The 26,133-nt window shown below is 33.8% G+C and overlaps 1 protein-coding gene across 5 annotated transcripts in view; it reads right to left on the reverse strand.

The window, feature by feature from the left end:
• Positions 1-26,133, reverse strand: part of CCDC91 (coiled-coil domain containing 91) — a 325,203-nt gene that overhangs the window by 226,331 nt on the left and 72,739 nt on the right. For all 5 annotated transcript variants that reach the window (XR_012017558.1, XR_012017557.1, XM_072798484.1 and 2 more), the window contains exons 2-3: positions 23,607-23,649; positions 21,443-21,521 (exon numbers count right to left, since the gene is read on the reverse strand). Coding sequence is in view for 3 of the 5 variants with exons in the window: in XM_072798484.1 (XP_072654585.1) it covers positions 21,443-21,521; positions 23,607-23,636 (109 nt within the window). In the remaining 2 variants the exon portion in view is untranslated. The remainder of the gene's footprint in view (positions 1-21,442; positions 21,522-23,606; positions 23,650-26,133) is intronic.

The following is a 26,133-nucleotide window of genomic DNA, read 5'->3' on the forward strand; positions in this document are numbered from 1 at the left end:
GAGATCAGAGGTGCACTATACTTAGGATACATATATTTACTTCTCTCAATGTTTCCTTCAAGGGAATGCAAGGCACTCAAGAGAAAGCATGGAATAGCAAGGAAAAATTGAACTTTAAGAATCATATTCACATCCAAGTTCTGTTCTTAGAGCTCATACCATTAAATTTTGAGTTCCTTATTTACAAAATGAATAACACTATCTTCCTCAAAAAAAAAAAAAAAAAAAAAGAGTATGATAATCAAATAAGATAATGACTGGGGAATTGCTTTAAAAACTAAAATTATCATGAATAATCATCACATACGTGATCAAAACATACAGATATGCAAAGTCTCCTAAATAAAAGAGAAATATTTCAAAGGCAGAAAGATTGAAATAGAAAAATTTAATTCATCTAGTAATATATTTAAATAAATAAAACAATCAGAAAGACTGGCTGATCGGCCAAATAAGTTTAAATAAAAGGAAAGAAAGATATGCCGACAAATACTGGCAGAATTTGCCTAAGTATTATCCAGGGAAAAGGACATGTAACCTAACATTTTAAATTTTTCCAGCACCCTGGCAAATCTATTTCTATAACTTGAAAGAAATATCCTATCTCACCATAAGTCATTAAACTCAATTTGTTTAACTCCCTTTATTCGCATTCTATGTTCACCACACACTTTTTGATTGTAACACGTTTTTTCATTTCTTCAGCATATAGGGAGAGAATAGAATATTCTCTGGCAGATGATTTCTCATTATAAATTAATAAATTGACATTCTGGTTCTATATTTAAGTTTCATAAGCTTAGTCTATCTCTGAAAAATGAATCTACCCTCAATATATTGACAAATATACAATCTAATATACAAACACATATTTGTATATATAGTCTACAAGGACCAGGAAATTTAACAAGAAAATAACTGTCTATCTGTAAGGCCTCTTTGAAGAAAGCATGCCAAAATTCCCACCATGCTACAACATACTAGTGCCTGTAACCAAGACAATATATAGAAGAAATTTTACATTTTACAGTTAATGAAAACAAAACAAAACAAAAAACCTCAAGTGGTTTGCCTAAATTATCCTGCTACTTAGTAATAAATTAAGACCACAATGGACCTTTTCTGATTCCTAAGAGCAATCCTTTCCCTTCCTCCATAAGATAATACCATCGGGGAGTATATTCCATGAGACTTTTCAAGTTTATGAAAACAGAGTTATGTTTAAATTTAAAAATCTAAAGCATAAATTGCAATAAAATGAAGAAGACATTCTGTAATGACAATTGAGTTTTAGAGTTACAAACAATTCAGAACAATCTTATAAGAGTAGGAAAATTATCAATGATTCTACAATTTTCATGCTTTCATATATTACAGCTTCTATGATAATAGTATTACTACTCCACAATACTCCTTAAGTCACATTAATTAAATTTAATTTGGATTAGAAAATTGTTTGGCATTGATAAAATGGTGGAAACTATCAAAGGTAAGAAAAAAATAACCATCTAATGGTAGCATACAAGACTTCTCTTTTATTCTTTGTAAATATTTTGAATAAAACTATTTTTCATTGGTTTCGTTGTCTCTGACCTTGTGCTATATACATTTTGACTTACAAATTATGATACTATGAAGGCTCCTATTTTTCAAAATTTATCTTTCAATTGAAAGGCTTACAACTCTTCTCTACACATACTACCAAGATTAGAGAAGTAGAAAAAATAATTCAGATTATCTCATTTTTGACATTAAATTCAGGATGGTATGGGATAAATCAAACAAAAGCATGTCCTTTCAGCAGCAAGACTCAGTAGTTTTGAGAAACTTACAAACACTTCAATAACAGAAAAACGATTAACAGATTAGGTTAAAATAGTTCCTTTAATAACAACTTTTAGCTACTTCCTAAACAATACCCTGACTGACTGCTACTTCTAATGGCAGAACTCTGAAGAAATAATATGATTATAGTAAAATTTATATTTAAATAGATACACAGACATACACAAAAGAAAATAAGAATACTATGATGGTCAACAAAATAAGAATACTTCTGATGTGTCAACTTGAATGGGCAACACTAATCCAGGTGTTGCTGTGCAGGTATTTTGTACAATTAAAGTTCATAATCCATTGGTTTTTAGAAGAAAGATCACACCAGATAATTTGTGTGGGTTTGATTAAATCACTGAAAGGCCTTAAAAGCAGAGCTGAGATTTTTCCTTGAAAAAAAATTCTAACTGGAACACCTGGATGGCTCAGCGGTTGAGCGTCTGCCTTCAGCTCAGAACATGATCCAGGAGTTCTGGGATCGAGTTCCACATCTGGCTCCTGCATGGAGCCTGCTTCTCCTCCTTCTGCCTATGTCTCTGCCTCTCTCTGTGTCTCTTGGAAGGAAGGAAGGAAGGAAGGAAGGAAGGAAGGAAGGAAGGAAGGAAGGAAGAGAAGGAAGGAAAGAGGAGAGGAAGGAGAGGAAAGAAAGAAAGAAAGAAGAAAGAAAGAAAGAAAGAAAGAAAGAAAGAAAGAAAGAAAGAAAGAAAGAAAGAAAGAAAGAAAGAAAGAAAAGAAAAGAAAAGAAAAGAAAAGAAAAGAAAAGAAAAGAAAAGAAAAGAAAAGAAAAGAAAAGAAAAGAAAAAATTCTGCCTTAGCCTGCAGCTTCAAACTGTGCCTGACAGTTTGAACCTTGCCTTCCAGGTAGCCTACTCTACGGATTTCAGACTTGCCTAGCCAGCTCCCCAAATTGTATAAACCAATTACTTGGCAATATCTCTTGATATATATATCTACTATTGGTTCTGTTCTGGTTGAAACATGGGTGCTACAAATACCATGTCCACAGAGCATATATCATACTCAAATATTTCCCAAAAGTGCTGAATGAATAAAAACCTTTCAATTTATTTGGACCAAACAGACTACTGCCAAAAAAATCCCAATTCTTTAAACCCTTTCTTGAACAAATTAATGAATAAATGAAAAGACACAGAGAGAAAAATGGACTGTTATAAATCTCCCAACTTAAACAGAAAGCCATAGTGCGTAGAGTATCTTAAAGGTTTTGTGACTCTTCGATCATTAATTGGTAATTGTTTTTAATAGAAAGATGCTCATAAAGAGGTATAAGTCATTAACTTATTTTTTCTTCTAATCCAATATCCCAATAATCATTATAAAAAGATTTCTATATTATCTATTACCCACCCAACATAAATGGTATCTAGTATAAAACAGAATATAATTACCTTATAGACAATGTTTTTATGACTACTATCTGGTTGTGAAAGCAGTGTTTCAGTGTGAATTAAATCATAAAATACGCAGCCAGATGGTAATTCCAAATAAGAGATGTGTAGAAGGACAAAGTTAAGGCCCAATGAGAGGTAGTTGAGGGGGAAGAATGGGTAAGTAATACAGAAAAATTATTTAAAATGTTTTCTCTTCACACATGAGACATAAGAAAAAGCAAGCTTTCTGAACCTCTCTAAAATTCTGTTCCTTATATTACACTCAATTTTACAAGATAATCAAAACGTCCTCCTAAGATCCTTCAGTACTACAAAATAAGACCATGATTCTTAAATAGGTCAAATCCTAGAAAAAAGAGTTACATACTTTCTGTTCTATCGTGTACACTCATTTTTTAAAGGTGACGACTTGCTCATATCATATGCTTTCTGACAATTTGTTTTTTAAAACTTAGGTATCTTTGGAGATTCACTGTCTTCAAAGCACTTACTTGCATTCCCTCTGTTTATATTCCCAAAAAAAAACCTAATATAGCAGGTAGATAAAAATAAGCTCTATAAGGAAAGATATGATGATAGTTTTATATATGTATTATATTCAACTAGTGTAAAGATACCAAATGTTCTTAAAGATAAACAAGGATATAAATGTATGATTTACATATTTCATGGATATAAGAAAAAAAGATTTTTAATACAAGCACATTTGACATCATCATATTTAATTAAGTCATAGCAAACATATTAGTGATGTTACAAGACTGAAGTACATTAAAATAGACAATGCATTAGTAGTAGACACATAATAATTATCGGAATCCAGCAAACAAGAGCCCATATGCTTAATTTTTCATGTCAGTAATTTTTTACACTAAATTAATGTAAGCCAGTCATCAAGAAGTAGAATATATAGGTAAAGAGATTTTTTATTTAAAAAAAAAAAATCCTAAAGACTTCTGTTTCCAAAAGTATAAGAGATTAGGTACCTGGCTAACCCATCCACAGAAAGCTATGAAAAATATAGAGTAATATTTAAAAACTTCAACTCAGGATCTTGCAAAATAGAAATACTTAGGTAAAAACTAAGTAAACTATGTAACAAAAAAAGATAAGTAAGTTTTTGCCTTGGAAGACTTCAGACACGCTTGTAAACCTCAACTTTGTTTTCCAAGACCTCAAAGACACAGGGACAAAAGTAAAGTTCAGGACTCCATTCAAGGGCCCTCCCCCACAAATCTGGGACCTTAAAGGCCTATATTTTCCTGGTAAGAGTGAACTTAAAATAATGTACCCATCTAAGAACACAAGAAAAAAGATAGCCGGTATCTAACAATGCAATGGATCAGGGAAAGGAGAGAACAGAAGACAAGGGGAAGAAGAAGATGAAGAAGAGAGGAATGAAATGGAAGAGGAAGGGAAGGGAAAGGAAGAAAGATCAAAAGAGAAGAAAAGGGAAATAAAAGGAGGAAAAAAAAACAAGAGCAAAAGGGCAAGAAAAGGAAGGAGAGAAAGGGTGAGGAGAGGAGAATGGGAGAAAGAAGGTAAAAAGAAAGAAAAAATTATAAACTCATGGGTAGATTTTACATCAGCTTAGGCAATGATAAACAAAGAAATAGTACAATTAAAGATGTATCTGTAACTGCTCAGACTGTAACACATCAGAATGTGATGAAGAGGTTAACAGACATGGAGACAGAGTAAAACAAAAAATGCCATTTACCTAATTTTAGAGTTCCAAGAGAAGAGGAAAGAATGAAGCAAAACAAATATTTGAAGAGATAATGGCTGGGAATTCTCTTGAAGTGATAGCATTTCCAAAGTGATTAGTTAGGTTTCTTGAGTCTATAGATTGCAGGGCTTCTGGAATCCACAGATTCAACCTATACAAAAAACCCAACATATTCTAAGCAAGGTAAATAAAAATATCCATACCTGCTATTCCACAGTGAAACTACAGAACACCAATTCCAAAGAGTAAATCATAAAGGTAGCCAGAAAGAAAAGATCAATTACCTTCAGAGACACAACAATTAAAGGAACCCATTACCTTCTCAACAACAATTATGGAAATCAGAAGACAAAGGAGTAATCATATTGTGCATAGGAAAAAAGAATGACTATCTCTCTAGAACTAATTAGGTGAAACTATCTAATAAGAACAAGAATAAGCATTTCTAAAAAGTATATGCTAAGAGATTGCCACCAAGGTCCCCCCTCTTTGGAAAATTCTCAAAGATTAACTTCAAGCAGAAGGAAAGTGATTTGTGATGCAGACTCTAACTTGCAACAAGAAATAAAGATAGTAAATATGCAGATCAATCCAATATAATTTGTCTATATAAAACACTAATGATAATAACAATGCCTTGTGAAGTTAAATACATATATTAAACATATAAATACATATGCAGAATTTGGGGAATAAGTATGTGAAAAATACTTGCTAATAATAGCATAATGACCAGAGAGGAAATTATTGAAGTTTAGATGTTCTACTTTCTTATACTCTTCAAGAGGAGAATAAAGATACTAATTTGCTTCAGGCTCTAATAAGTTAAGAATATTTGTTAAATTTCTAGAGAAACCACCAAAGAAGCAAAGCAGAGTTCATAATTTCCACACTGGAAGAGCATGGGAAAAGGAAATAAGAAAATCAATTCAAAAAAAAGAAAAAAGAAGAAACATAAAATGTCAGTACAAATAGAAAAATAGAAAGCCAAAACTACAATGGTAGAAAAAAGAAGCACATACGGACATCAGTAATTACATTAAAACATAAAGGGACTAAATATTCCAATTCAAAAACAAGAACTGTCAGACCAAGTAAACAAAATCTAGCTTTAAATTCTTTGTGAATATTATATCTAAAAAAACATAAGGATTCAAAAAGGTTGAAAAACTTAAGAATACAAAAAGAAATACCAGTTGAATTCATATCAAATAGTGTCTATATTTATATTGAACCTTTGTTTGGGGAGCAAAACAATTATAGAGATATAAAACGATCACTACATAATGATAAAATGTTCATTATGAAGCAGCGACAGTGGCTCGGCGGTTTAGCGCCACCTTCAGCCCAGGGCATGGTCCTGGAGACCCAGATGGAGTCCCATGTCCGGGCTCCCTGCATGGAGCCTGCTTCTCCCTCTGCCTGTGTCTCTGCCTCTCTCTGTCTCTCATTAATAAATAAAATCTTAAAAAAAAAAAAAAAAGTTCAATACACCAAAAAGATATCACATACATGAATGCACCTAGTAACATAACCTCAAAACAGACAAGCGAAGTTACACAACCTCAACAATAAGTTTATAATTTCACCATCACAACATGTTATAATATTTGTATAATTTAATTTTATATAAAATATGTATAGTCGGCAATTGTCAAACTAGTATCTATACAGGTCCAGTGCAGCAATGCTTCCTAAATGCTAATGTGCATTAAGTATCACCTGGAGATCTTGCTAAAATAAAGATTCTGTAACGGTAGATGAGAAGCAGAGCCTAACTCTACAGTTTTAACAAGCTCCCAGGGGATGTCAATGCTATTCATCCTCAGCACTCTGCCCCAGAGAAAGCCTCATTAAATTACAAATAATGTGTTTTAAACTACTTTCTCTAGCCATAAAGCAATCAAACTAAGAAATAAATAACAACAACAACAAAAAAAAAACTAGAAAACCCTCAGGCTTAGAAATTAATAAATATTTTAAAGTAACTCTAGGATCAGTTCATTCTGAATATTAGAAAACATTCATAATTGAAGGATTTTTTTAATATCAAAATAGGCAAGATGTAGCTAAAGTAATAATCAGAGGTGAAATTATAGCCTTGAGTCTTAGTATTTGAAAAGAAAGGTTAAAATTAGTGAGACAAGCATCAAATTTTCAGAAATTAGGAAAAATAGAAGAATAAACCCAACAAAATAGAGCAAAGAAAATGATCATGAAATATATCAGAAAAAAATACATAAAAGAAATATAAAATTAAAACTGTTGACACTGCCATAAGCTAACACTTAAAACAGCAAGATGAGGTGCCTGGGTGGCTCAGTCTTTACGCCTTCAACTCCTGATTGGGGCTCAGGTCACGATCTCAAGGTTGGAGCTCCAGCCCCATGTCAGGCTCCTGGCTGAGTATGAAGGCTGCTTAGATTCTTTCTCTCCTTCTGCCCCTCCCTAACCTCTCTGCCTCCAGCTCATGCAAGTGTGCTCTCTCTCTAAAAAAACAACAAGATGTTCTTTCCATTTCCCTCTTCTCTGCTGCAAAGCTTTCAGGTTTGAGGTAAGCCTTACCTCCCTAACACTATAGCCCTTGCCCCATTGGCCCCTATTTAGACTTAGGCAGTGGTCTGATATCCTTCCCAGCTATAAGGCAGTGCTCTCTGCTCCCACTATTCTAGCACCTTGTATCTATCCTCAAAAATATTCCAGTTGTAATTATTTATCTACATTATAATTATAATAATTATATACACATAACTATAATTATTTATAATTACTTATTTATATTATGTATTCTGTAATTGTTCAATTTTTGTGACCTTGCTAGCTTGTAAGATTCAGGAAGGCAGATATCCAGTGCAAGTTGAGAATTTAGCTAAATTACTCCCTGATATTGCTGCCCAGACATCCATTTTGTTTGCTGAAGTGCCCTATAGGGACCTTAAACTGACACTAGCCCTCATAGACAAGTGTACTCCCTAGATAACAGGCCACAGAATCACAAGCAAATGTAAGTTGCTCATATGATTTCTCCAACCTCCCCTACGGTCAATAGTCTGTCCTGTTTCTCAAGGCTTTCTCTTGTGTGCTCCTTAGATAAGATCCCCATGGAACTTTACCACAATCCTGCTTTTTTGGTTTAAAGTGACCAATCCAGGCTTAGCTCCAAAATTCAAGAGCAGTCCACCCACAGACTCTAATAAAGACATGTGCCCCCAGACCCTATCATGATATCTCTCTGCATTCTGCCTTCATCTTCCCGTGTGGCCCCTGGAGGCAGGCCCTGATCTTCTTCCAAGACTTGTGAGTAAAAAATTTCTCTATTCCAATTCTTTTGTCATCTGCTGTTGAACTCTAAGTCATCTGTACTCCATTTAACAAACGTTAATTTAATGAAGTCCTAGCATTGTCTATTTTGTTTGTTTTCCACTCTTTCTCCTCTACTTGGCACACAATAGATACTTATTGAATAAGGGGGGGAAATGAATGAAAAGAATGTAGAAAGGAAATAGTCTTATCCTTTAACTTCAAACAGAACTAAAAATAATGAGAAGCTTGTCCATCTTTAACAATTCAGGAGAAATAAAATTTACAAATTCTATCAAACGTACCACCAAAGGAAAGTAGGTGTGTTTTTAGATCATATGACCAAGGATTTAAAATACTTTATTGCTCCCTTAGGAACCTAACAGATTTGATAAATTCAATAAGTGTTTACTTACTAGAAAATGAACAACTAATTCTACTAGAAAAAATTCCCTCACAGGGCCACTTGGTGGCTCAGTCGGTGAAGGATCCAACTCTTAGTTCTGGTTCAGGTCATGATCTCAAGGTCCTGGGATCTCCTTGCACTGGGCTCCAGCCTCAGCTTGGAGTCCGCTTGAGTTTCTCTCCTCCCCCCATCCCTCCAACTCCAAGCTGGCACATGCATGTATTCTCTCTCTCTCTAAATCTTAAAAAAAAAAAAAAATCCTTATGTTTTAATCACTGCATGTTCACAACAACGTTAAGGGAATGGCTGAAAAAGAAAAATGATTTACTGGCTAAAGTGTTTCTTAATAACGAAACTGTAAGTAACATTTGATTACAGCATTTTATCACCTCTCTTATGTCAGCCAAATTGAAATAAAATTTGTCAAGTTAGCTAAATCATCTCTTAGCCACTTTCCTTTATTCTGACATTAGACGTGACAGATACAAAATGATCAAAGTAGTAATATTGATCTGACTTTCTATGGTCAAAATTTCTATGGTCAAATTTCTATAGGACTAAGATTAAGTAAAACTTTCATTATTTATTCACAGTGCTGAAGTAATAGCCCTAATCTCTCTGTTTCAATTTCTAACTACTTTAAGCAGTCTCTGTGTTGTTTATTGTAAAATTAGTTGGCCATTATTAAAGGTCCATTACCCAAAACAATCCATCTAAGGAGGTCCACAATAAAACTAGCCTTTATCACATTTAAGAAAGCAAACATCAAAAGATCTTTTATTTTTTTATTTTTTTTATTTATTTATTTATTTATTTATTTGAAAGCGTTATTTATTTATTTATTTATTTATTTATTTATTTATTTATTTATTTTAAAGCGGTTTAGCACCACCTTCAGCCCAGGGTGTGATCCTGGAGACCTGGAATCTAGTCCCGCGTCGGGCTCCCTGCATGGAGCCTGCTTCTCCCTCTACCTGTGTCTCTGACTCTCTCTCTCTCTCTCTCTCTCTCGATGTGTGTCTCTCGTGAATAAATAAAATCTTTTAAAAAAATTTTTTTTCAGTGAAATTATTAAAAATGATTTTGTCTTCACCTAAGCAATGCTTTAATAGTAAATAAAAATTTTAATACATACTGCTACAAACCAAGAGAATAATGCAAATTAATTACAGAACTCGGTGGGATTAATAAAGACTTTGATTAGACACAACAGAAATAACCAAATTATGCAGGATTTTATAACTGCAATTAATTTACATGATTTATTCAGGAGAATATCTTAATAATAAGTACAACTTTTAGTACTCAATGTAGAGATTACAACAAAATATTCAGAGGAATACCATATAGTCAAAATTATAACCTCCAAAGTTTTAGTCAAATGTTTTATACTTTGATATTCAGGAATCCACAAAGAAATGAAAAAAATCTCAAACACTTCTAAACTTTAAAATGAAATTCCACAATAACCAACACTTGCTGAGTATTCACTGTACCCTTACCCTCTGGGTGTCACTTAAAGGAGGGAAGGGAGTGAAAGTGGTTGCAGGGAAAAAGCTGCTGAAGTCACCTAGAAAAGACATGACTGGTGGCTTTGACTGGGGTAGGAACAAGGAAAATACACAGAAGTGAAAAGATCCCCATATTTGACAAAACTTGGAAACTACAGAATTGGCTGACAGATGGGTCATGGAACAGAGAACCCCAAGAAGGAAACAGGAGCAGAGAAGAATCATAAGACTCAAAATCTCATGAAATGATGGTACTTCCCAAAGAGGAAACACCAGGAAAGTAGTGTCTGTAGAAAAGAATAGCACCACGAGTTAGAGACACTGAGGAAATCAAATACCCAACCTTCAAAACAAAGAAAGAAGGGCCAGAAAACTCAACATGACTGAGCACAAGGTACAAGCTGATTTAAAATCCTCATTACCGGGCAGCCCAGATGGCTCAGCAGTTTAGCACCGCCTTCAGCCCAGGGCTGGATCCTGGAGACCCAGGATCGAGTCCCACGTCAGGCTCCTTGCATGGAGCCTGCTTCTCCCTCTGCCTGTGTCTCTGCCTCTCTCTCTCTCTCTCTCTCTCTGTCTCTCATGAATAAAATCTTTAAAAATTAATTAATTAATTAATTAATTAAATTGAATCCTCATTAGCGGTAACAGAGTTCATTAGAGATACCACTCCAGAGATATCAAACCAAATGTGCACCGTGTAGATCAGTCAGAGACTTTGATTATGCTGGTTCTGCTGTTCTGTTGGTTTCATATTCTTGCAAGCCCCATCTGTCTGGCCACTTGAGACTTCCTAAAGTAGAAGAATGTATTGTTTCCAGCTACAGCTAATAAGCCCAGGAATCCAAAACAAGAATCTCAGGGGTGAAGGGAAAGAAGGAGAGGAGGAGTGACACAGGCAGTTCTATTAGCTTCAGGTCTGGTCTTGGCCTCTCATCCCCATACCAGAGACTTTAGGTCAAACCGTAATATATCCTAGTCTCTCATTACACTATTCATCCACAGCCCTCACATCTAAGGTCTACTCCCTGTTCCCTACCCCATGCCATCCTAACCGAGTGAACAGGGTGATGACTGTTCCCTTTCAGAAGATTCATACATGGTGCTCACTCTGAATCAGACTTAGCCCCAGCTGTCTAGTCAAAACATGGAGCCTCTGTTCTCATGAAGAACAAGAATTACAGATTCCAAAAGGAGGCTGATGCTGTAGACTTCACACAATCCAGAACTAGAATCAGAAATGATAGAAAATTTTGTCAACTGAGACCTCTTACTGATCCCTTAAAGATATATACGGGCAGTATATATGACATTCCTCTATGTTGTTATGTCTGAAATTTATTAATTTCCCAGATGTATAAGTGTTCTATTATATAAATATACCCCCAAAATATTAAGCCTTCTACTTTTGATTGGCATTTGGGTTGTTTCTAATTTGGAGTTATTATAGACAATGTTCCAATAAATATTACTTTACGCATAAAAAGATAAGGTGACAACTAAAGAGCATTTCAACCTACCATGCTACCATTAGTTTGTCCATGGTCAGCTAGAGATTTCATTTTCAATGTACTAGAAAATTACCATCACCTTCAACAAGGCCAATGTTTACTCATATGTAACCATATAAATATAAAACTTGACATTATTTAGAGAACAAGTATGCTCAATAATTATACTAGTAGTAAACTATGTGTTAATTTTAAATAGCTTTCCCATTAAATCACAGAAACAATATGAATTATCATCTACATTAAAATAGCTTTCTTGAAAATACATAAAAGAATATTCACTGCATCCCTTTTCCTGAATTTGTGTCTCTCTCTCCAGACACAATCTTAAATATGGAAACACAGTATAGCATGAGAATCAAGCTTCCAAACATCTCAATAAATGGATACTTCTATAAAATATAAAAAATCTCACTAAAACATTAAACAAGAAAAATCACAAAGACAATGGAAAAAAGTCCAGGAGAAAAAAAAAAATATTTACTGTAGGGCTGTTTACAACAGCAAGAAACTGGGAGGAAAATAACTAGTTACATGAATACTGGTACATCTATGCAAAAGAGTACTGTGCAACCACTAAAATGAATTAGGAAGATCTTTAAGGACTCCTATGGAAAGATCTCCAAGTTACTGTGGGGGAAAAAAAGCAAAAGGTGCTAGTATGTATATACAATACACGGGTCATCTGTGTAAAAAGAAGAGGACACATTCATGTTTTTGTTCATCTGTACAGTATCTGGAGGGCTACAAAACAAAATGTAAAACAAGTTATATGGGGATTACAAGGAGAGTGGGATTACAGGATCAGGATAGAAAAGAAATTTTCACTGTATAATTTTAATATCATTTCCCACTTCTTTCATGCCTTTATCCTACACATGTGTATGTGCCTGACCTGTCAAAAACAATAAAGAGTGTATTTTCCGAGACCAAAGAAACATAATTCATAAGGACAGCTAAATAGAAATTTATAAATTGGTAAAAGAGCACTAAGCAATGACTCCTGTTATTGAGCCAAATAGAGCTTAAAACTTTTTTTTGGCTAATACAGGATTATGATGAAAAAGAGTCAGAGTACTATCTTCATCTTATAGAAAAATGATTCACTGCCAAACGTTCATTTTTCAATAATACAAGAAAATCCCTACAAAGCTCTATTTTAAAAAATTGTAATGTACTCTATAACATCCTAAAAATCAAACCAGCCTTTTTAAAAAGTAAATTCAGAATTAGAACACATAAAGACTGTACCATAAAACGTTACAAGAATCGGTTTAAATAGTAACTGATAGTAATTAATATATATAACAAAAAAAAGTTTCTCTTAAGTATTATAGTACTTCATATTAATAGTTTTGTTCTAGGTTTATAGCTATTTATAGGGTACATATAATTTATTAGATTAGTACTGTATCACTTGGACTATGCAGTTAAAACCAGGCACCATGAATCACCTAGTAGAAGCTACTCATATTACAGAAAAAAATCAAAAAATAAACTTGGAACTCAAAATCTGGAAGAACACTTAGATACCACCTAGTTGTTCAATTTATAGATTAAATAATTGAGTTTCAGAGAAGTTACACAGCTGGTACTTCTCAGTCCCCAATCAGTTATTTGACTCTAACCACGCTATAAACCCAATCTTCAAAGTCATAACAAATTATCACTGATATATTCACTATTATATGCATTAGTGAAGACAGGAACTGCCATAAATTACTGAAAACCCACATGAAAACTAATATTACATATACAATAATAACTCACAGCTTCATAGATGCTATCTCTCAGTTACCATTTATAAAAACTGGCTCCAGAATAAAAGAAAGTGAGTTAATAACCTGGGAGTTAAGAAAAAAATACAGAAAGTAGCAAGGGGAAGCTATCTAGCAATCATTCATTCAAACAATGTGTATAAAGATATTACAAAATTATTATACTACAATGGAAATTCAGCTTATGTCCTGGCAAAAATGTCTAATGTGGATGCAAAGTTAAAGGGATGGGAAGTTTTTAAACATTATCCAACTATCTATTATATTTCAAGTATGTGAATATAAGTCATCTTCAAATTTTACCTAAAATATATATCAGACCAATGAATTCAGTTAATGTTTACTATGCCTATGTGCAAACTACAGATTAATCTCAAAAAAAAAAATCACAATTTTTTCTCAAACAAAAATGTGTGGACTCAGGTTCTGAGCTCTTGTAGATGTGTAACACAGATTCTACTGGAAAAACAGGGTTAGCAAGAAGAGTAATGGGATATTAATAAAATGACCGATTTGTTGTCCTAGGTTTTCCTGGCCAGGAGAATGGAGAATGGAAAAACTGAACCATGAAATCAAAAAGGCATCTGTCTTCCAGGTTTCTCTCTGCCAATGTCTTGAGAAAAATGTTTGAACTTTCCTGTTGGCTTTGTATGCAAATAGCTCCAGATGCAAAGTGAACCACATCTAAGTTATTTGGTTCAACATCTGCTGGTCCAATTCCCATTATTCCTTCTAAAGGGTCGGCTTGTGACAGACAGTTTAGTTTGCCCTCTATATAAGCTGTTTTGAAGGAGCTAATTTGGATTAAAGTATCTATCTAGACCACTTGCTTTTCTCTTTGATGGTCAATGCATTCTAATGTGGTTCTGTGCAGTGCTACAAGTAACCTAGAAACATATTGGAAAGGACAGTATTCAAGGTTTCGCCTCCCACCTCGCCTTCTACACAATTTATATTTATACAGTCAAAAAGTAAAAAGCGAATAGTCATTTGCCTCTAAAACAGCACCACCCACATTGTACACAATGGCAACGTGACAACACTTTCTGACCTAATGTTCTTTTCATGAAACCTCTATCAAATATTTGATGCTAAAGTTATTGATAAAAGCATTTACCAATATTAACAATGCATTTTATGAAACATTCAGTCATTTGAGATGACGATTTTCATATGCATCACTGAAAATGGAATAAGGTCCATAGCACATGCCACTTAGTATCTGATACATGGTATACTTTCAAACATTTGATAAATGAGTGAATTAGTGAATAAATGAACAACAACAACAAATCTAAAGAATTAAATTGGGGATCCCTGGGTGGCTCAGCAGTTTGGCATCCTGCCTTTGGCTCAGGGTGTGATCCTGGGAACTCAGGATCGAGTCCCGCATCCAGCTCCCTGCATGGAGCCTGCTTCTCCCTCTGCCTGTGTCTCTGCTCCTCTCTCTCTCTCTGTGTCTCTCATGAATAAACAAATAAAATCTTAAGAAAAAAAAAAGAAATTAAATAAATCCCATGGATTCTGAAACTCGGGGTCTGGTACAACCAGAAAGCAATAAAAAAACATACTGAGGAGCACCTGGGTGGCTCAATGGTTCAGCGTCTGCCTTTGGCTCAGGTGGGGATTCTGGGGTTCTGGGAAAAAGTCCCACAACTGCCTATGTCTCTGCCTTTCTGTCTGTGTCTCTTATGAATAAATAAAATCTTTAAAAAAAAAAGAAAAAACACATACTGAACCCAAAACAAAGACTAGAAGTCCAATGTTCTTAAAATATATAAGGTCAAGTAGAGAAAGTCCTTCCTTCAAGAGGATACAGTAGAGAGGACAAATTGCACTACAAGATAAAAATGAGGAAAAGAGAAGAAATCAGAATATCCATCTATGTATATATGTCTATATTCTGATACATATATATGCATTTATCAGTGTGTGTGTATACATATTATATATATATGTATCTCAGATGATAAACATTCACTTTGAAAATGTAGCTTACTATAAAGGAGAACATTACCAGTCTCATAAAAATGTTGAGAATGATTTCAAAAAAATCAAAAGATCTCTTAGCCTTAGCAAAAGAAAAAAATTCTCTTTCTAAAAAGTACAGTTCTGGGATCCCTGGGTGGCGCAGCGGTTTGGCGCCTGCCTTTGGCCCAGGGCGCGATCCTGGAGATCCGGGATCGAATCCCACATCGGGCTCCCGGTGCATGGAGCCTGCTTCTCCCTCTGCCTGTGTCTCTGCCTCTCAATCTCTCTCTGTGACTATCATAAATAAATAAAAAAAATAAAAATAAAATAAAAAAATAAAAAAATAAAAAGTACAGTTCTATGATTAGTTAAGTCAAAACTTTCTGATATTATATGTATGCAAAATCTGGAGTGATTTTCCTTTACAAAAATAAATAAGAAAAATAAGTAAAAGAACTGGATATTACCATCATTGCTTCTAGACTCTAATATTTTTTAACTAAAATTTAGTCTAACCTCTACTGTCCTCTACTGTTACCTGCTGACACACAATAGGACCAGGTAAGAAATCAGGGGGGAAAAAAAGAGTAATACAGCTGTTCTATCTTTCTGCAAATCTGTGACTACTCTTGTTAATCATTATTTCCAGATCATTTGTCTGTATTGGGAGTGACCAGGAAAGTTAACTGAAGCCTGGAGTATAGTTTCTTTGCCATGTTTGAATAATTATCTAAGATTTCCAAGATTACTATACTTTTTTTCTTAAGATTTTATTTATTTATTTTACAGAGAGAGAGCACAAGCAGAGGGAGCTGGAGAGGGAAAGGGAGAAGTGGACTCCCCACTAAGCAGGGAGCCTGATGTAGGGCTTGATCCCAGGATCTTGAGATCATGACCTGAGCCAAAGGCAGACATTTAACTGACTGAGCCACCCAGGCTCCCCTAAGATTACTACAGTTTTTAAGGCAAGTTTAGGTTTACCTTCCTCTACCTTGTGACTGAAAGACTATTTAATTACCTCCAAAGAATTAAAAATAATTAAAGAGTTACTGTTATTGAATCACGATATTGTCCACTTGAAACTAATAAACACTGTATGCTAACAAATTAAAATAAAAACATCTTTTAAAAAGAGTTACTTTTGAAACCAAATCTGTTCTACTAATCATTAAGAAATAATTACTGAGTACTGTTCATTAACAAGGCACCATGTTATACTAAGTACTTAGGATGCACAAGAGTTTAAAACACAATCTCTACCCAAGAAGGTTTAGACTAAAGTAAACATGTAGAGACAGCAGTCATACTGATAAAATATTTTGAAAAATATAAATTAGTACACCCATGTTTATAGCAGCATTATTTACAATAGTCAAAGGAAGCAACTCAAGTGTCCACTGATGGATTAATGAATAAAAAATGTGGTTTGTACATACAGTGGAATGTTATTCAGGCTTAAAAAGGAAAGACATTCTGACACATGCTACAAAATGGATGAAACCTGTGGACATTAAGCTGAGTGAAATAAGCCAGTCCTAAAAGACAAATACTGTATGATTCTACTTATATGAGTTGTCTAGAACAGACAGAAAGTGGAATGGTAGCTGCCAGGGGCTGGGGCAGGGAAGGGTGTATAGGTAGTTATTTTTTAATAGCTATAGAGGTTCACCTATACAAGATGAAAATGTTCTTGTATTCAAGAGATTGGAGATTGGTTGCACACCAATGTGAATATACTTAATAATACTGAACTATATACTTTAAAATGATTAATATGGTAAATTGTATATGTTATTTTACCACAATTTAAAATATTAGCCAAAGTGCCAAGCAAATGATGCAAAACAAAAAAAGATACAGTTCAAAAGAAAGAGCAGTTATGAGACACGGATTCAGCAGTTATGAGACATGGATTCAGAACGCTCTATGCCCTGTTTTGAAAGAAAAATGAGACTCTAGCAGATAGGAGATAAAGGAAAGTACTACAATCAGAGCAATGGCAAAGTGATAGAACAGACATCATCAAGAACAAAATGTGGATCATAATTTGACTGCCCACAGGCTTCAAAAACAATAACCGTGAAAGGTAAACTAGAAGGAAAGGCTATGAAACAGAAAATGCCCGATAAAGGCAATTGTTCTCACTGAGTATCTTTCACTAAGATAAAATAATAATTACCACATTTTTACTAAAAGTAAAGGCAGGAGTAAAAATAAATTGATAACTTTATATTCACTCGTCTCTTGCTTATATTCTCCAACTGCCATGATGATGATGGAAGTGTGGAGATACATTTTATAAGTTAGATGCCATACACTGATGAGATGTGGGCTTACAGATAATAGCTTATATACAGAACCAACATGTGCATTTCATTTATTCTGACTGGCAACTTTTTAATATCATCATCAGCTCTGCACAGAAACTAGCATGCTAAAAAGCCCCACTATGTAAATGATGCTAATATTACACGGAGATGCATGCTCAACCCCATTCATTAACAGTATTGTAGGCTACAAACGGACATTGTTTATAAGATAAATTAATTATCCCAGCTGCTATTATGAAATCATCCTCCAACTGTCAGCCCTGTAGCAAGATGATCATTAAGCCACACTAAGCCTTCTACATTCTTTACTTAAAATCTTTTATCCTAAACCCAAAAATGAAAACTTCTATTCTCCCCCATGTACTTTAAAATCTTAAACCAAATATTTCTGAGTAATCTTCTAGAATTTTAAGCTGTGGTAAAACTTCGTTAATAATCATCTCTTTTAAAAATATTTTTCATATAGATCACAAACTGTTAGGGTGTAGATGGAAAACCAGACAAAAGGAGAATATTAGTCTTTTCTTAAACTGAAAAGAATGTACTTTAGATCTCTTAAAGCTTCCTATTTTCTCCGGACTTTAGTGTGGAAATGATTACATTGGGCAGCCCTGGTGGCTCAGTGGTTTAGCGCCACCTTCGGCCCAAGGCGTGATCCTGGGAACCCAGGATCCAGTGCCGCGTGCGTCGGGCTCCCTGCATGAAGCCTGCTTCTCTCTCTGCCTGTGTCTCTGCCTCTCTCGCTCTGTGTCTCTATGAATAAACAGATAAAATCTTTTAAAAAAATGATTATATTGTTACACTAATTAGGTTCAGATCACTCTATTCTAAAGAGCTTCTGGATACCTGCATTAGTGCGGACTTCTCCAGTAAGCAGAGGAAGAGAATTTTCAACAAAAGAGAAAGACTACTTGGCTGAGCCAACATCTACCATGTCTTAACTTCAGCTCTTGGTCAGATGAGTTTATCTCTACTTCCGCAAGTTGCTGAGGAAATTCAGGAAAAGTACTTTCATCAGGTCTGATTTTTTAAAAGTGAGGGAGTAACTGGGTGTGCTGTCTGTGTGTACATGCATGCACACTAAAGGAGCTGTCCTTTAATTCTAATTAGGTTTTGAGGGCTTGACCTTCAAATATATATACATATATATGACATATAATCTTTACTCTTGGAGAACAGGAATTAGATAATCTGTCCACAATATACAATTCTTTAATACACTGATATGATACTTATAGGAAAACAGATTCTGTTTTTGCTTTCACACAAAGTAAAGAAGTACAATTTGGCTTCAACTTCCAATCTACTGAAACCTTTTCCTTAAAAGCCATTTCTGACTGCAATCTCACTAACCTCTCTTACATACAGCCATTGACACCAGCGACCATACCTTCTTTGAAATGTTCTACTCCTGATGCCTACCCCATACTCTCTTTATCGCTCAATCTTCCTGTGTCTTTCTCTTCCTCTTGTTCCCTAATTACAGACATCCAAATTTATCTACTTAACTCTATTCTCTTTACATACTGTTTCCCCCAGTAATCTCCTACAACTACAACTGTCCCATCTATGAGAAAACTCCCAAACCACGAACTCTAGCCTTAATCCTTCTCCTGAACTGTAGGTACCTTAAATATATAAGTCTAAGATAAATTCATTAGGCTTATGCTGTCTCAAACCAACTTTCTAAAATCCTCTATTTCTGTTCAAGGTAATACCACTCCTTCAGAATCAAGGCTTGAAACCTCAAAAATCAATTATGACTCCTCCCTAACCTTTACATACAGGCAGCCAGACAGCCGGCTAATGTTTTTTTTTTCCCCAAAAAAACCCCAGTTAACTTAAAAAAGACCTAAAATATAATCTGAAAGACTAGATTTTATTCCTAAACATATTTATCTGTATCAAACTCCAAAACTTTCATAACCCATCATTTTTGTCAACTGTACAATAGATAATACTGTAACTGCCCTATCCACTTTACAATCGAAAACCCTAAACCATCATATAAATATCATTATTCCAACCTTCCTATTAATTTTCCTTGCCACCCTAGTTGTCTTTCATTCAGTTATTCCTTCTTTTTTAAAAAAGATTTATTTGTTTGAGAGAGAGACAGAGAGAGCCAGCACGTGTGTTTACAAGTGGGAGAAGGGTCAGAGAGAGAGAATCTCAAGCAGACTACCTGCTGAGTGCGGAGCCAGAAGCTGGGTGATCTCACAACCCATGAGATCAGGACCTGAGCTGAAACCAAGAGTCAGACGACAGTTAACTGAGCCATCCAGGCTCCCTTCATTCTTTTTTTTCTTTAATTATTCTTTCTTACTAATTATTATTCAGTAAGTATAAATACTGAGAACTAACTATAAGCTATGCACTATGCTCGGCATTTAAGACATAACAAGGAGACAAAGAGATAGATATACTGCCTAATCCCACAAAATTTACAGCCTAAAATGCAGTCAGAAGATAGATGCAGAGAGACAAGGGAGGGTTCTCTGGGAAGGCTTCCCAGAAAAAGACATATTAAAGCAAAAAGCAGCACATAAAACAAATAGCAGTTAGTATAATAAGAGAGCGGGAGAGAGTAGCGGTGGGAAACAAGGTGAGAAATTCCAGGCAAAGGAAACCACATACATAAATTCCTTAAACAAGAATGAACATCCTAATTATGTCATCCTCTTTCCCACATTTACATCTTTCTTTCATTTCTTTTTCTCCCTTCAAAATCTCTTCCCATTCTCCCATCTCTGTCTACTGAAATCATTAACATCCTTCAAAGCCTAGATCAATAACATACACCCAGCTTCAAGGATAGTACTTGACTCATACCAGGCATGAAATAAACATTTGCTAAATGAATGGATGATGAAATCATCATTCTTCCCAAATCACAAATCTGCTTCATATTACAAGTATGTATGTGTCTGCCCTATCTTCCCTTGAAGTAAAGGATACATTCCCATAGCACCTAATGCATAATAAGCACTGGAAAAATATTTGCAGGATGAATAACTCTAATAATCTAAGACTAAGCAGAGCTGTTAAAGGATACTTTCATCTTCTACTTCTAACTTTACAATGATTTGGCAGAATAAAAAGTCTACAAAATTCAAAATATTTATACATGAATTATATTAATGTTGAATATTAGGTCTCCTATAAAATATCTCCGATAATGGAATTTATTTTTGCATTCAACTTCTTAGACAGCTAAATTTTGATGTTTAATATTTTCTGAATGACTTTCCTGGAGGAAAAAAAAATTCTAAATTTAAACACTGGTAAAGATGTTAAATTACTTTAGAATATTTTTAGAACCTAAGAAAAAGGAGTCTTTTTTAATTAACCAACTAAACAGCCTAAAAATATTATTTGGTATTTCATTTTCCTAAAACTAAGATGAATTAGGAAATGTAAATTATACTTTAATTTCATGTAATGTTCATGATATCATTTTTGGAATCATGCCTCAAGCCACACTGAGGAATTTGTTATGCAATTTATAATCTGTTATGAAAAAAAACCTAAATTAAATCTGGGTCATTCCATTTTTCAGATCAAAGAAGGCCAAGTAAAAAAGTAAAATGAGGCTTTCAAAGAAAAGGCAAAGTGTTAAATAAGAAAAAAAAAATTCAAGTTACTGCATAGTAGTCACCTGTAGGAAAAGCAGCCCAAGGAATGGCAGGAGATGTAGTTTGGGTTTCACCATTTCCACCATCAAAAATCTCTGCAGCCTAGAAAAAAAGGCAAATTTATTTTACTTTTTAGATAAAAAGTAAAAATGCTATTTAAGCAATCAAGCCTTCCAGTCCCACAAGCATATTCTGTGATATATCACACATTTTCAAATTCCCTCCAAATACTCAATTGCTTTTCAGTCTTCATAGTTAGCACCCCAACCACTATTCACTACCCCCCAGTATGCAAGCTCTATTATTTTTAAATAAAAATCTCCCTTCCTAACTAAAATATATCACTGCAAATGAAAATTTTCTTTTGTATATTCTAGTCACATTTTCACTTGCAAACTTTTTTATATCTAAGTACTCTAAATATATATTTTTCATTAATTAGCCCAAGACCTAATAGAGATCAATTTAAGGAAATAGGATTCATCTATATTCTTCAATAATCTACCAGGTGGGCTTACTAGCATTCAACATTCAGAGAATTCCTAAAACTGGTGTTCTAAATTAACAAGCCTTCCCACTAAATAATTTTAAAAGTAAGGGACAATTACTGAATGTTGAGTTTGTGGGTAAGAGTTTTCTCTGTCTCTTAATTGTCTAGATCACAGCAAAATCATTACTAAGAAAAAGAACCAGAATTTCAATTTGGATTCTGTACCGAGTTGTCAACCAAAAAGAAGTCAACTGAGGCATCTGCCACACAAGCTAAGTGATGAAGAATATCGTAACTATTAAGAATATCGTAACTATTATCTATAAACTATGAAAAATGAACATGGTTTATACAATCAAGGATGGACACCTTCCATATTTCTACAACCAGATGTAAAAAAGAAACCTAATAACCAATTAAACTGGAATAATTGGTTAACACTGTAAATATGTAATACTGAAAGGAATAGATCCATTGACTATAACACTGAAGTAAAATTTTACTCTGAGGAAAACTACCCACTCTATTTTTTTCTGATATAATAAACCAACCATGGTTTAAGTAAAGGAAGACTGTATTAAGTTTTAATCTTCAAATAACTGATACCTTGTAAACAATAAACTAAAACATGTATTATCCTCTAAATCAATGAATTTTAACAAAATTTTAAATGCTACATTTCAGTAACAGAAGATTTAATCACCCAACAAAATAAAAACATTTAAGAAAATGCAAAAAACATACAAATGTGCTACACAAAAACCAGTTTTAGATGAAATGCACAAAACAGTTATGTCCATATTGACAGATATTGTAGATCAATGGACAAGAAAATGATCCTAATCTGAAAAACCTCACACCATTCTTTCATGATATTCAGAATACTGAATATATACTTAATATCTTGTTTCTCCTATTAATATCATTAATTAAACTCCTTATTTTTAATAAGCAATCCTTTTTTTTTACCAAATCCCAAACTAGGTAAAAGTTTTATTAAAAAAGAAAAAAAAAAATCACAGAGCTCATTTGGTAATTCCAGGACTTGAGCTCAGGCATCCTGACTCCTAATCCAGAGATTTTCCTGCAAGACTATACTGGCTCCATAAAAATAACTGGGTTACAAAATATTTCAATAAAATGAACACACACTGAAAAGGATTAAGGAAAAGACAGGGCTTCTTCAGCTAACAATTTCCACTTACAAAGCAAGCAACTTAAACCTGAGAGAATAATCTAACAACACAAACATACTAATTAGCTCTTTAAGCCACCAAGATGCTATGAAGTTAATACACTAAATCAACTCATTACAGGTATAAACATGAAAATATATGACAGATTTGCAATACTCATCCTTCATCCCACAAGTATTTCCTAACAGACATGTATCCCAGCAAAATCATCAGTTGACAATTCTTAAAACATCTCTAATGCTTCCACTAGTAGCATTTAATTACCTCAATTTAAAACATTCTGTGGGCACAACCATAGGTTCAATAATAATTAGCTTTACCTTTCAAAGGGATACAATTTTCCTTGATTTCATTTTTTATTCCAGTGTTACATTAAAAATGATCAAAAATGATCATGAATACCAATGATAAATAATACATCTTCAAAATAGTATACTCCATTATAACCCCACAAAGTTAAAGCAATTACATAAGCAAGATAAGGTAAGTAATTGCACATACCTCAAAACCACCAAAATCATCATCATCCATTCTTCAAGTGCACCTGAAAAATACCAGAACACATTGAAAGAAGCCCACACGCACATTTATGTCAAAACATTTTCCTGACTTAAATGTATACATTTTGACTTGTAAAATTAAAACTATTTCATTTAGGTTAAAAAAAAATCTACTTTTTCTAACTATATTGGTATGCATTTTTTAATGCAAAAAGACTGGTGTTTTTTTGGCAAAATTAGCCATTCGGGCAAAATTAGCAATTTCTGTGACTTTTTCAGCAACCATGTATTTTGCCATTTTGTGTTAAGATGCCAGGAGTGGAAAAAATATTCTTTTACATTTTAATTTGCTTTTCCCAAATTGGCGCTAGGGCTCAATTCAATAATGCTTCCTGCTTTTTGCATCTATTCCTCAGTTGTCTGGCAACATCAGCACAAACTCCACTAAGAACAGGACTGTGGTGAATTTTTGGAAATCTGTCCCCTACCACAAAGGTTCTTCCCTCGGTTTCATGGCCGAGGTTGATTTAGATTTTCAAAATTGATCAGCATTTTTGAGCTGTGGCCACAACTTCTGGAGCATTTTGATATGTGTATTTTTAGCTGAAACTGCTTTGCACTTTTGGAAAAATGTGGAGCAAGTTACTAGGCTGATCAAGATAAATCAAGTCATGTATTCATGGGAGACCAGGGAAGAGAAAAACACAAGTGAATATCCTGAATTCCTCTCTTTACAGTTAAACTATGTAGGAGACAAGCAGTAAGATAATACATGCTTTATTTTATCCTTAATGGTTCTCATAAAAATGGAAGGACAAAACCATTACCTGGACTCTAAAAAGAAGAAAAAGAAAAAGCTTTTATCTAACAAACTATTTAAAAAAAAAAAAAAAAAAACCTGGGAAAGTAAAAGTAATAGATGGTTTACATTTAAACAAAAAAATAAATTCACAATGAGTTGTGAAACAGTAGCCACAAATAACACTGAAGTCAATAATAACTGATTTCTTTTTTTATCTTTCAAAAGTGAATGAATGTATCCAAATTATTAATTATAGTTTCCTTGACTCACTAATACAAGATGAACTTGGTTACAGGAAAACAATCTTCTCCAACTTCTTAAAAAACAGCTAAACAAATTAAACCATGTTAAGCAATAATCCTAAAGCATTTTCTAAGGCACTCTGCCTTGAGTGACAAAGCAGTAGTCATCTATAGTGAGGCCTTTCCCTGTCAATGAAATTCATATTAATGCCTTCAAAAATAAAATTCAAAAACTTATCAAATAAAAATAGTGAAACACATTCTCAAGGATTGTTTTGTTTTAATAAACAAAGAAAATTTATTTTTACAGAAACTCAGTAGGTAATGACACTAAAAGGAATATATGTAGACAGAAGTACATATAAAAAGGAAGGACATTAACCAAAATGAGATACCACTGTTGTCACCATTACCTACAATTTAATAGTTTGATGAAAATGTTTGAAAAGATGTATTTCTCAAAAAAAATCAAAGCTAAGCAAGTTATCCACATACAACACTTAAAAAATATAAACCAGACTTTCAGAAACTTTTGATGGTGGTTAGTTTGAAATGGAATTCACATTAATTCTGTGTTGCAAGCAAACAGAAATCTGTATGTGATTATATTTTTCATGAAGAAATTATGAAATAAGAGTGATATGGATACTGAGAATTAACCAAGTCAAACTATAAACACTAAGTCTGTGTTTTCCACATGTATTTCATGAATCTCAGGAGACAATTAAAAACTATTTTTAGCTTCTACAGCACTGTATCCAAATAATACAGTTTCAAAAAAAATAGAATGTCTAGAGTAATGCTTCTACATGTTTTTGTAGATCACATCCCAATAAAATATTCGTGAGGTGCCAGAAAACTTGAAAACAAAAACAAATAGCCATGTTTAACAATCATGTCAGCCTGTGTTAATGAACCAAACACCATCACTTTCCTAAGTACTGATTTATTTAATTTTTTTTAAGATTTTATTTATTTATTCATGACAGACACAGAGAGAAAGGCAGAGACATAGGCAGAGGGGGAAGCAGGCTTCCTGTGGGGAGCCCAATGCAGGACTCAATCCCAGGACTCTACGATCACCACCTGAGCCAAAGACAGATGCTCAACCACTGAGTCACCCAGGTGCCCCCGAAGTGCTTACTTAACTCTACAAAAGAATACATCAATGTCATTAATGTTTTCTATATACCAGCAACATTTATATATTAAAAAGATGACAGTTTTCCTCTATTTTCAAAGAAATACTAACATATTTTAAAAGATAAATGTCTTGAGTTTCTTAAAATATAATCAGGGAAATATTATTTTAAAGTTAACAATTTTCCAAATATTTTCGTTTCAAATCCTAGTATAGTTTGTTTCCTTCTGAACATACAAAGAGCAGGAGAAAGTTAAATTAACAGCATTCATTTGTAGAAATCAACTTCAATAAATACAAAAGATAAAAATCAGTTTTTAAAAGAAAATATTATAAGTGTGGT

The sequence above is a fragment of the Canis lupus genome, chromosome 25 (genome assembly GCF_048164855.1).
Source record: "Canis lupus baileyi chromosome 25, mCanLup2.hap1, whole genome shotgun sequence".
NCBI lineage: Eukaryota > Metazoa > Chordata > Mammalia > Carnivora > Canidae > Canis > Canis lupus.